General features: G+C 37.2%; 1 protein-coding gene across 1 annotated transcript in view; it reads left to right on the top strand.

Annotated features, from left to right (window-relative positions):
- Positions 1–14,089, top strand: part of DACH2 (dachshund family transcription factor 2) — an 816,985-nt gene that overhangs the window by 583,853 nt on the left and 219,043 nt on the right. The window contains exon 5 of the mRNA XM_040265310.1: positions 1,533–1,691. Coding sequence (XP_040121244.1) covers positions 1,533–1,691 — 159 coding nt within the window. The remainder of the gene's footprint in view (positions 1–1,532; positions 1,692–14,089) is intronic.

Here is a 14,089-nt window from a genome sequence, read left to right as displayed (position 1 = left end):
ATGCCAGATCTGGGGAAAGAATAGATGGATAGGTAGAATAGTTGAAAAAACAAAACAAAAGCAAACGAACAAAAAACTCTCAGAGATTTAGCAGTTTGCTTAAATAAATTTAGAATCTTCAGGGGGAACTCCAATTTGCCTTGAAAACATTTCCCTAAAAAGTTTGCAATACTAAAAGCTGATTTTTACAAATGTGATGCTAGAAAGCAGAAGTATAAAATAAATACTTTATAAATAAAAAAATATTCATTTCCTTTGACCCAGAAATCCCACTCTAAGGAGTTGTTTGAGTCTAAGAAAATATTCAAACGAATGCTCTTATTATAATAGTGACAAATTTAAAAGAAAACCCAATTTTTAATAAATTATATTACATTAACTCAGTAGACTACTATATAGCCATTATTCTTTTTAAATATAATACCTGAAGCAAAATGGCAGAGATGTTTCAGGGAACTCAAAGAAGTGAAAAAGTTACAATGTTTAATGTTAGGGATGTGAGCACCTTAATTTCTTTTTAATTTTTTTCTTAGACCAGTAGGTGTAAGATTTTCAGACCTAACTTTTTCCACACAACAAGATATATGTTTTGGGCAAAGATGGGACAGAGTCAGCCAAGTAGAGATCCTAATGTCACAATTCCAGTATGGGAATAGGAACAGAAGCACAGATCTCTCAAGTAATGAAACACATCAAGTGAATCAATAGGGCTGCCTACACAACCACCTTGTTTTCTAAGGCCAGATTGTCTGCTACTGCTACTGTAATTCAATCCCTGACCAGTCTGTTTAAAGTATTCCTCTTAAAAGGACACCCTGGAAATATTTTTTTTGTTGTTTCTTATATGCTTTTAAGCAATGATTCTGTCCCATAATATGCTAAGTGCCAGATGCAATAGCTATGCCACTATAATTTATTATGATAATATAATAGTCTGCATTTATGCATACTTTACTTCACTCTATAGTGTGGATGATCAAAGTGAAGCACAATTTCGAGTTGAGAGCCATGGTTTTATGTTTTATCCAGTTTATTTTGCATAAAAGCCTGCTATGTGTAAAGAGATTAGCTTTTTGAGGGCTGTATCTCAGAACAAAATAACTGACCATTTTGTTTCTTACCATATATTTTTGCATGTCATCATGCTCTTATAAATGTGTTCTTTTTGAGTGAATAGCAACTGCTTGTCATTAAGATATAGTGCACGTATGTTAGAGGGTTGCAGGAGGAGGCAGTAGTGTTCAGTTAATGGTCTTCAACATATACATGCTTTCTAAAGTTATTCATTATGTTTCCAGACTTGTTTAGACTACCTGTAGGCAAATGAGCCTATATTATCAGTGAGAGTTGTGTAGTCTTCCCAGAGTCAGCTTAAATCCAAGGCTATTGAAAGTTTTGAAACCATGATAAAAATGAGTCACTTTATTTAGTAATAATTTTCTATTAATAATTACAACCTTACAAAGGGAGTTTATAAATCCTTCGCTTAGAAAGTTGTCAACTTGCAATCTGTTTATATGAATGTTTTTCAGGTGGAAGTGAATCCTCCTGGGATAAGGATAAGATGCAGTCTCCTCTTGTTGCTCCTGGACCCCAACATGGAATTGCTCATGCATCCCTGGCTAGCCAGCCAGGCCTTGGGGGTACTCCTACCCTCAATCCACTGCAGCAGAACCACCTGCTGACCAATAGTATGTATACTGTCCTCCCAGAATTTGGTAAGAAAAATACCACCCAAGACCCACTGGACAACTTGGGATATCAGGGATAATTTATTTCTCTTAAATAAGATTTAACAATTTGAAGTTAGGAGGTATATAGAGAGGGATTAATTTGACAGGGTGAGGTTTTTAGAGCAGAAATAGATTGAGTGGCCATGTCGCAGAGTAGAGGTACATAGGAGGATATGTAACAGAGTAATTAAGAATTCTGGCTATAGTCACATAAACTTGGATTTGAATTCTACATCTTTTGAATCCTGTATCACTGTTTGGTTTGGAGAACTCAGATAACTTTCAAGTTTCGGTTTCCACAACTGTAAAATAGGAATACAAATATACCCGATCATTAAGGCTATTGAGAGGGCTAAAAATAATAAACGAAAAACTGTTTAGCAGTGACTTGCATATAGTAAGTACTTATTATTCAGTAGTAAAACTACAGCTGAATTATAGAAATTCACGTTTAGAGATGTTTTTAGAAACTTCAAAGACTCAGAAATCTTTCTATAGGAAAGCAGGCCTTATATACATTACTTGGACAAACTCTTACTTTTCCTACAGACAAGAAATATAACAGAAAAGTTTCATTATTCTTTTCTCTAAGGCTTTCTATCTCTCACTAGAATGAAGAAAACAGGAATTCTGAGAAACTTTAATATAATCTAAATTGTAATGAAATTCATCAGTTATTAATGATATAAAATAAGTTACAGTGTCATGCTTTAAGGATATTATAATCTAAAGAGTTAAATGTCTCATAAAAATGTAATGTTAAGCAAAAGGAAATAAAATGAATGCCCGAAAAGTTGTAAATTTTATGTTATGAGAAGTAAAAAACAGCTGATTTAGAGGTAGCCATGTCATAAACAAAGGGGAACCTAGAAGACTTCTGAATTCTTGTTTGACATGTAAAGAGCTTATAAAATGTCATTCTTGTTCACACAACAAGAAAAAATGTGAAACAATCTGAAAATCAATAACTCTTTTAAATTCATCAAAGATTGAGTATGTAGGACACAGCTATCTCCCAAACTAAATAGATAGGCAGATACAGAGAATCACAGCTTATTGGGAAATGAAGCCAGAGTTGGAGACTGATAGAAGCATTTAAAGGGTAATTGAGTTATTTCTGAAGATTCAGTGTGGATCTAGCTTGAGAAATAAACTTTCCTAGGAGGCCATTCTTAAAGGATCCTCTACATTTTCATGAATTTTACTTCCAGAAGCCCCATGAGGTTCTCAGATATAAATTTGAGAAAACTGTCCTCATATTCTGGAAAAGGGAAAGAAAAGTAACCATTTTAAAATATGTCCAGAATATTCTCTTCTCCTTAACAGAGAGGCCTGTCCTCAAAGGAAACTATTTTCCCAGAGCTTAAGCTATTTGGTTTTACCACAGCATGACCTGGAGGAAGGGATACACTAAACTCCAGTATCCTGTAGCTGTTAATATGAGGGAACAGGGTTATAAAATTCCAGCCCCTTTAGTTCTCACGGGGAGAATTAGAAATAGGGGAGTTCATGATGGGGAACACATGTACACCTATGGCGGATTCATGTCAATGTATGGCAAAACCACTACAATATTGTAAAGTAATTAGCTTCCAATTAAAATAAATAAATTTATATTAAAAAAAGAGAAATAGTCACCTATAGTCCCATCTAGCCTTCTTGGCCAACCTAAGAGGAGGGGGGAAGCTGAAAAGCACTTGTGAAAGTCATAACCCAAGGACACTCAGTCTCAATAGGAGACTGAGACTTAATCATAAAATTAGACTGCTGCATCTCTCTACACATTGTACTAATATCACACTGGGGCTCTAAATAATACCAGGAAGTAACTACTGAAGGAACAGAAAGCCTCAGACCCTATTTAATATGGAATCTCAAGGAAAAAAAAAAAAAAAACAAAGACAACAAGGAAGATAGGAAAATACAGTTACTAATATGACAGCTACACCAAACATCCTAACTCATTGCCAGAAAACATAAAATTTCCCACTAAATGATTATGTCACTTCCTAATACACAAAATATACATTTTCTAGCTTCAAACAAGATGTGCAAGACATAAATGGGGGGAAAAACATAGTATGAAGATATAAAGCAAACAACATAACCAGAATTAGATATAGTCGATATTTTGAATTATCAGATTAGGAATTTTATATAATTATGACTAATATGGCTTTCCCAGGGAGCACTAGTGGTAAAGAACCCGCCTGCCAATGCAGGAGACATGAGACATGGATTCAATCTCTGAATCGGGAAGATGCCCTGGAAAAGGGTATAGCAACTCACTCCAGTATTCTTACCTGGAGAATCTCATGGGTAGAGGACCCTGGCAGGCTACAGTCCATAGGTTTGCAAAGAGTTTTACACGACTGAAGTGACTTAGTAGAGTATACTAACAGAATAGAAAAAGTGGAAATCAAAATTATTCATGGGAATTTTAATCAGAGAAAGGGAAAATACAACTATTAAAAGGAAATACTGAAAATCAAAAGCACTCCAACAAAATGAAGAACTTAAAATGGGCATAGGTAGACTGGCCAGGGTCAAAGTAAGGATTAGGAAACTTGGAGATATGTCAACAGAAATTTTTCTAACTGAAAAAGAAAAACAGAAATGAATGCAAAAACAATACAACAGAATAGCCAAGAACTGTGTGGCAATTACAAAAGGTGTAGTACATATGTAATGGAGATACAAGAAAGATAAGACTGGAATGGAACAAAAGAAATATTTGAAATAACAATGATTGGAGAGGCAGTCCTAAGATGGAGGAGGAATAGGACAGGGAGACCACTTTCTCCTCCACAAATTCATCAAAAGAATATTTGAACACTGAGTAAATTCCACAAAGCAACTTCTGAATGCTGGCAGAAGACATCAGGCACCTAGAAAAGCAGCCCATTGTCTTTGAAAGAAGATGCTTTATCAATGGTGCTGTATAGATGAAGAAGTCTTGAGGCTACTGTAAATATAAGACTGAAAACCAGAAGTAGGAGGCTTAAGTCAAAATCCTGAGAACACCAGACAACTCCTGACTCCAGGGAACATTAGTCAACAGGAGCTCATCAAATGCCTCCATACCTACACTGAAACTAAGCACCATCCAAGGGCCAACAAGTTCCAGAGCAAGACATACCATGTAAATTCTCCAGCAACACAGAAACACAGCTTCAATATACAGGCTGCCCAAAGTCACTCCACACCCACTGACATCTCATAACTCATTACTGATTACTGGACACTTCATTGCACTCGAAAGAGAAGAAATCCAGCTCCACCCACCAGAACACCAACACAAGCTTCCCTAACCAGGAAACCTTGGCAAGCCACTGGTACAAACCCACCCACAGCGAGGAAACTCCACAATAAAGAGAACTCCACAAACTGCCAGAATACAGAAAGGTCACCACAAACACAGCAATATGACCAAGATGAAGAGACAGAGGAATACCCAGCAGGTAAAGGAACAGGATAAATGCCCAACAAACCAAGCAAAAGAGGAAGAAATAGGGAATCTACCTGAGAAATAATTCCAAATAATGATAGTGAAAGTGATCCAAAATCTTGAAAAAAAAAAAAAAAGGAATCACAGATAAATAGCCTGGAGACAAGGATTGGGAAGATGCAAGAAAGGTTTAACAAGGACCTAGAAGAAATAAAAGAGTCAATATATAATTAATAATGCAATAAATGATATCAAAAACACTCTGGAGGGGAAAAATAGTAGAATAATGGAGGCAGAAGATAGGATTAGTGAGGTAGACGGTAGAATGGTAGAAATAAATGAATCAGAGAGGAAAAAAGAAAAACGAATTAAAATAAATGAGGACAATCTCAGAGACCTCTGGGACAATGTGAAATGCCCCAGCATGCAAATCATAGAAGTCCCAGAAGAAGACAGAAAGACCATGAGAAAATACTTGAGGAGATAATAGTTGAAAACTTCCCTAAAATGGGGAAAGAAATAATAACCCAAGTCCAAGAAAACCAGAGTGTCCCAAACAGGATAAACCCAAGGCAAAACACCCCAAGACACATGTTAATCAAATTAACAAAGATCAAACACACACAAAAAATCAAATATTGAAAGCAGCAAGGGAAAAACAACAAATAACACACAAGGGGATTCCCATAAGGATAACAGCTGATCTTTCAATAGAAACTCTTCAGGCAGGGAATGGCCAGACATACTTAAAGTGATGAAAGAAAATAACCTACAGCCCAGATTACTGTACTCAGCAAGGATCTCATTCAAATACAAAGGAGAAATCAAAAGCTTTACAGACAAGAAAAGTTGATAGAATTCAGCACCACCAAACAAGCTCTCCAACAAATGCTAAAGGATGTTCCTTAGACAAGAAACACAAAAAGGGAGTATAAACTCGAACCCAAAACAATAAAGTAAATGGCAATGGGATCATACTTATCAGTAATTACCTTAAATGTAAATGGGTTGAATGCCCCAACCAAAAGACAAAAACTGGCTGAATGGATACAAAAACAAGACTGCTATATATGTTGTCTACAAGAGACCCACCTCAAAACAAGGGACACATTCAGACTGAAAGAGAAGGGCTGGAAAAAGATATTCTATGCAAACAGAGACCAAAAGAAAGCAGGAGTAGCAACACTCATATCAGATAAAATCAACATTAAAATAAAGCCTGTGAAAAGAGACAAAGAAGGACACTACATAATGATCAAAGGATCAATCCAAGAAAAAGATGTAACAATTAGAAATATATATGCACCTAACATAGGAGCACCACAATATGTAAGACAAATGCTAACAAGTATGAAAGGGGAAATTAACAATAACACAATAAGTGGGAGACTTTAATACACCACTCACACCTATGGAGAAATCAACTAAACAGAAAATTAACAAGGAAACACAAACTTTAAATGATACAATAGACCAGTTAGACCTAATTGATATCTATACGACATTTCACCCCAAAATAATGAATTTCACCTTTTTCTCAAATGCACACAGAACATTCGCCAGGATAGATCACATCCTGGGCTGTAACTCTAGCCTTGGTAAATTCAAAAAAATTGAAATCATTCCAACCATCTTTTCTGACCACAATGCAGTAAGATTAGATCTCAATTACAGGAGATAAACTATTTAAAATTCCAACATATGTAGGCTGAACAACACACTGATGAGTAACCAACAAATCACAGAAGAATCAAAAAAGAAATAAAATTATGCATAGAAATGAATGAAAATGAAAACACATCAACCCAAAATCTGTGGAACACTGTAAAAGCAGTGCTAAGGGGAAAGTTCATAGCAATACAGGAATACCTCAAGAAAAAAGTCAAATAAATAACCTAACTCTACACCTAAAGCAACTAGAAAAGGGAGAAATGAAGAACCCCAGGGTTAGTAGAAAGAAAAATATCTTAAAAATTAGAGCAGAAATAAATGCAAAAGAAACAAAAGAGACCATAGAAAAATCAACAAAGCCAAAAGCTGTTTCTTTGAGAAGATAAATAAAATTGACAAACCATTAGCCAGACTCATCAAGAAACAAAGGGAAAAGAATCAAATCAATAAAATTAGAAATGAAAATGGAGAGATCACAACAGACAACACAGAAATACAAAGGATCATAAGAGACTACTATCAGCAACTATATGCCAATAAAATGCGATGCAATCCCTATCAAGCTACCAACCGTATTTTTCACAGAGCTAGGAGAAATAATTTCACAATTTGTATGGAAATATAAAAAACCTCGAATAGCCAAAGCAATCTTGAGAAAGAAGAATGGAACTGGAGGAATCAACCTGCCTGACTTCAGGCTCTACTACAAAGCCACAGGCATCAAGACAGTATGGTACAGGCACAAAGACAGAAATATAGATCAATGGAACAAAATAGAAGGACCAGAGATAAATCCATGCACCTATGGACACCTTATCTTTGACAAAGGAGGCAAGAATATACAGTGAAGAAGAGACAATCTCTTTAACAAGTGGTGCTGGGAAAACTGATCAACCACTTGTAAAAGAATGAATCTAGAACAGTTTCTAACACCATACGCAAAAATAAACTCAAAATTGATTAAAGATCTAAATGTAAGACCAGAAACTATACACTCCTAGAGGAGAACATAGGCAAAACATTCTACGACATAAATCACAGCAGGATCCTCTATAATCCACCTCCCAGAATATTGGAAATAAAAGCAAAAATAAACAAATGGGACCTAATTAAAATTAAAAGCTTCTGCACAACAAAGGAAACTATAAGCAAGGTGAAAAGACAGCCTTCTGAATGGGAGAAAGTTATAGCAAATGAAGCAACTGACAAAGAACTAATCTCAAAAATATACAAGCAACTCCTACAGCTCAATTCCAGAAAAATAAGTGACCCAATCACAAAATTGGCCAAAGAACTAAACGGACATTTCTCCAAAGAAAACATACAGATGGCTAACAAACACATGAAAACAGGCTCAACATCATTCATTATCAGAGAAATGCAAATCAAAATCACAATGAGGTACCATTTCACTCCAGTCAGAGTGGCTGCTATCCAAAAGCCTACAAGCAATAAATGCTGGAGAGGGTGTGGAGAAAAGGGAACCCTCTTACACTGTTGGTGGGAATGCAAACTAGTAGAGCCACTATGGAGAACAGTGTGGAATTTCCTTAGAAAACAGTAAATAGAACTGCCATATAACCCAGCAATCCCACTGCTGGGCATACACACTGAGGAAACCGGAATTGAAAGAGACACTTGTACCCCAATGTTCATCGCAGCACTGTTTATAATAGCCAGGACATAGAAACAACCTAGATGTCCATCAGCAGATGAATGGATAAGAAAGTTGTGGTACATATACACAATGTAGTATTTCTCAGCCTTTAAAAAAATACATTTGAATCAGTTCTAATGAGGTGGATGAAACTGGAGCCAATTATACAGAGTGAAATAAGCCAGAAAGTAAAACACCAATACAGTATACTAACGCATATATATGGAATTTAGAAAGATGGTAACAATAACACTGTATGCAAGACAGCAAAAGAGACACAGATATATAGAACAGTCTTTTGGACTCTGTGGGAGAGGGCGAGGGTGGGATGATTTGGAAGAATGGCATTGAAACATGTATAATATCATATGTGAAACAAATCACCAGCCCAGGTTTAATGCATGATACAGGATGGTCAGGGCTGGTGTACTGGGATGACCCAGAGAGATGGTATGAGGTGGGAGGTGGGAGGGGGCTTCAGGATGGGGAACAGGTGTATAACCGTGGCAGATTCATGTTGATGTATTACAAAACCAATACAATATTGTAAAGTAAATAGCCTCCAATTAAAATAAATAAATATTAAAAAAGAAAGAAATAACAATGATTGAAAAGTTTTGTAAATTAATGAGAGATACCAAACTACAAATCCAGAAAGCTCACAAAGCACTATAAAGGAGAAATATTTTAAATCTACAGGTATGAACATTATATTCAAAATGGAAAATTAAAAAGAAAAAATCTTGAAGGAACATGAAGGGGAAAAACTCTATTTATGCATATGGGAATGAACAGAAGAATTACTTATTTTATACCAGGTTGGATGAAGCACAAACTGGGATCAAGATTACCAGGAGAAATATTAACAACCTCAGATATGAAGATGATACCACTCTAATGGTAGAAGGCAAAGAGGAACTAAAGAGCCTCTTAATGAGTGTAAAAAAGGAGTGAAAAAGCTGGCTTAAAACTCAACATTCAGAAAACTAAGATCATGCATCTGGTTCCATCACTCCATGGCAAATTGATAGGGAAAAAGTTGAAACAGTAACAGATTTTATTTTCTTGGGCTGCAAAATCACTGCAGACTGTGACTGCAGCCATGAAATTAAAATATGCTTCTCTTGGGAATAAAAGCTATGACACACCTAGACAACATATTAAAAAGCAGAGACATCACTTCACTGACAAAAGTCTGTCTAATCAAAGCTATGGTTTTTCCAGTAGTCATGTAGAGATGTGAGTTAGACCATAAAAAAGCTGAGCACAGAACATTGATGCTTTTGAACTGTAGTGCTAGAGAGGACACTTGAGAGTTCCTTGGACAGCAAGAAGATCAAACCAGTCAATCCTAAAGGAAATCAACCCTGAATATTCATCAGAAGGACTGATACTGAAGCTGAAGCTCCCCATACTTTGTCCACCTGATGAGAAAAGCTGACTCATTGGAAAAGACCCTGATGCTGTGAAAGACTGAGGGCAAGAAGAGAAGAGGAAGACAGAGAATGAGATGGTTGGATAGCATCACCAAATCAATGGATATGAGTTTGAGCAAACTCAGGGAGATAGTGTAGGACAGGGAAGCCTGGCATAATGCAGTCCATGGGATCACAAAAGGGACAGAGAGGACATAGCAACTGAACACAAACTTTTTTTTTTTTAATTGGAGTATAGTTGCTATAAAGTGCTGTGTCAGTTTCTGCTATACAGCAAAGTGAAAAAGCCATATACACAGAAGCCCTCTATTTCAGATTTCCCTCCAATTTAGGTCACCACAGAACACCAAGTATAGTTTCCTGTTCTATAAAGTACGTTCTAATCAGTGATCTATTTTAATATATAATCTTCCAACAACATAAGAGATGACCCTACACATGGACATCACCAGAAGGTCAGTACCAAAATCAGATTGATTATAATCTTTGTAGCCAAAGATGGAGAAGCTCTATATAGTCAGCAAAAATAAGACCAGGAGCTGACTGTGGCTCAGATCATGAACTCCTTTATTGCAAAATTAAATTGAAGAAAGTAAGGAAAACCACTAGACCATTCAGGTAGGACCTAAATCAAATCCCTAATGATTACTCAGTGGAACTGACAAATAGTTTCAAGGGATTAGAGCTGATAGACAGAATGCCTGAAGAACTATGGATGGAGGTTCATAATATTGTACAGGAAGTGGTGATCAAGACCATCCTCAAGAAAAAAAAATGCAAAAAGGCAAAGCAGTTGTCTGAGGACATCATGCAACTAGCTAAGAAAAGAAGAGAGGCAAAAAGAAAAGGAAAAGAGGAAAGGTATAGACATCTGAAGGGCTTCCCTGGTGGCTCAGATGGTAAAGCGTCTGACCGCAATGCGGGAGACCTGAAGTTCGATCCCTGGGTTGGGAAGATACCCTGGAGAAGGAAATGGCAACCCACTCCAGTATTCTTGCCTGGAAAATCCCATGGACAGAGGACCCTGGTAGGCTGCAGTTCTTGGGGTTGCAAAGAGTCAAATACAACTGAGCGACTTCACTTTTACTTTCTATAGACATCCGAATGCAAAGTTCCAATGAATATCAAAGAGACATAAGAAAGTCTTCCTCGGTGATCAATGCAAAGAAATAGAGGATAAAATAGAATGGGAAAGACTAGAGGTCTCTTCAAGAAAATTAGAGATACCAAGGGAGTATTTCATGCAAAGATGGGCACAATAAAGGACAGAAATGGTATGAACATAACAGACATAGAAGGTATTAAGAAGAGATGGCAGGAATACACAGAAGAAATATACAAAAAACATATTCATGATCCAGATAACCACGATGGTGTGATCACTTACCTATAGCCAGACATCCTGGAGTGTGAAATCAAGTGGGCCTTATGAAGCATCACTAGAATCAAAGCTAGTGGAGGTGATGGAATTCCACCTGAGCTATTTAAAATCCTAAAAGATCATGCTGTTAAAGTGCCATACTCAACATGCCAGCAAATTTGGAAAATTCAACAGTGGCCACAGGACTGGCAAAGGTCAGTTTTCATTCCAATACCAAAGAAGGCAATGCCAAAGAATCTTCAAAGTACCACACAATTGCACTCAATTTACATGCTAGCAAAGTAATGCTCAAAATTCTCCAAGCCAGGCTTCAACAGTTCGTGAACTAAGAACTCCCAGATGTTCAAGATGGATTAAAAAAAGGCAGAGGAACCAAAGATCAAATTGCCAACATCCATTGGATACTAGATAAAGCAAAAGAGTTCCAGAAAAAAACAGCTACTTCTGCTTCATTGACAGTGCTAAAGCCTTTGACTGTATGAATCACAACAAACTGGGAAATTATTATTAAAGAAATGTGAAAAACATACCACCTTTCCTGCCTCCTTAGAAACCTGTATGCAGGTCAAGAAGGAACAGTTAGAATTGGACATGGAACAATGAACTGGTTCCAAATTGGGAAAGGAATACGTCAAGGTTGTATATTGTCACCCTGTTTATTTGACTTATATGCAGAGTACATCATGCGAAATGTTGGATTGGATGAAGCGCAGGGTGGAATCAAGATTGCCAGCAGAAGTATCAATAACCTCAGATATGCTCATGACACAACCCTTATGGCAGAAGGCAAAGAGGAAGTAAAGAGACTCTTGTTGAAGTTGGAAAAGGAGAGTGAAAAATGGCTTAAAACTGAACATTTAAAAAGGAATCCATGGCATCTGGTTCCATCACTTCATGGCAAATAGTTGCGGAAACAATGAAAAAAAGTGACAGACTTTTTTTTTTTCCCTTGGTCTCCAATATCACTGCAGATGGTGACTGAGCCATGAAATTAAAAGATGCTTGCTCCTTGGAAGAAAAGTTATACAAAAGTAGGTAATGTTTTAAAAAACATTGATATTACTTTGCTGAGAAATGTCTGTCTAGTCAAAGCTACTGTTTTTCCAGTAGTCATGTATGGATGTGAGAGCGGGACCATAAACAAGGCTGAGCAGTGAAGAATTGATGCTTTTGAACTGTGGTGTTGGAAAAGACTCTTGAAAGTCCCTTGGACTGCAAGGAGATCAAACCAGTCAATCCTAAAGCAATCAGTCCTGAATAGTCATTGGAAAGACTAATGCTGAAGCTGAAACTCAATTGTTTGGCCAACTGATGTGAAGAGCAGACTCATTAGAATAGACTCTGATCCTGGGAAAGATTGAAGGCAGGAGAAGAAGGGGATGGCATCACCGACTCAATGGACATGAGTTTGAGCAAGCTCTGGGAGATGGTGATGGGCAGGCAAGCCTGGTGTGCTTCAGTCCATGGGGTCACAAAGAATCAGACATGACAGTGCCTGAACAACAATATATATGTCAATTTCAATATTCCAATTCATCCCACCACACCCACTTCTCTCTTGGCATCCATACATTTGCTCTTTGCATCTCTATTTCTGCTTTGAAAATAAGATCATCTATACCATTTCTCTAGATCCCACTTATGTGCCTGAATATAAAATAGTGTTTTTTCTCTTTCTGACTTACTTCACTCTGTCGGATGGTCTTTAGGTCCATTCATGCCTCTGCAAATTACACAGTTTAATTACTTTTGATGCTGAGTAATAGCTTTTGACGGTGTGGGCCACAATAAACTGTGGAAAATTCTGAAAGAGATGGGAATACCAGACCACCTGACCTGCCTCTTGAGAAACCTATATGCAGGTCAGGAAGCAACAGATAGAACTGGACATGGAACAACAGACTGGTTGCAAATTTATGACCAACTTAGATAGCATATTCAAAAGCAGAGACATTACTTTGCCAACAAAGGTCTGTCTAGTCAAGACTATTGTTTTTCTGGTAGTCATGTATAGATGTGAGAGTTGGACTATGAAGAAAGCTGAGCACCGAAGAATTTATGCTTTTGAACTGTGGTGTTGGAGAAAACTCTTGAGAGTCCCTTGAGCTGCAAGGAGATCCAACCAATCCATTCTAAAGGAGATCAGTCCTGGGTGTTCTTTGAAAGGAATGATGCCAAAGCTGAAACTCCAATACTTTGGCCACCTGATACGAAGAGTTGACTCATTGGAAAAGATTCTGATGCTGGGAGGGATTGGGGGCAGGAGGAGAAGGGGACAACAGAGGATGAGATGGCTGGATGGCATCACTGACTCAATGGACGTGAGTCTAAGTGAACTCCAAGAGTTGGTGATAGACAGGGAGGCCTAGCATGCTGCAATTCATGGGGTCGCAAAGAGTCAGACATGACTGAGCAACTGAACTGAACTGAAATGAAGTGAATATTCCACTGCATATATGTATCATATTTTTTTTTTAAATCTATTCCTTTGTTGATGTAAATTTAGGTTGCTTCAATGTCCTGGCTATTGTAAATATTGCTGTAATGAACATTGGGGCACATGTATCTTTTTGAATTGTCATTTCCTCTGGGTATATGCTCAGGAGTGGTGTTGCTGGGTAGTATGGTAGTTTTATTTTTAGGTTTTAAAGGAACTTCCATACAGTTATTCATAGTGACAGTCTGAATTTGCATTCACACCAACTGTACAAGAGGGCTCCCTTTTCTCCACATCCTCTCCAGGACTTATTATTTGTAGATTTT

The sequence above is a fragment of the Oryx dammah genome, unplaced genomic scaffold, assembly GCF_014754425.2.
Source record: "Oryx dammah isolate SB20612 unplaced genomic scaffold, SCBI_Odam_1.1 HiC_scaffold_23, whole genome shotgun sequence".
Taxonomy (NCBI): domain Eukaryota; kingdom Metazoa; phylum Chordata; class Mammalia; order Artiodactyla; family Bovidae; genus Oryx; species Oryx dammah.
Note: the sequence above shows the minus strand (reverse complement) of the source record. Positions and strands in the feature narration are given on the sequence as shown.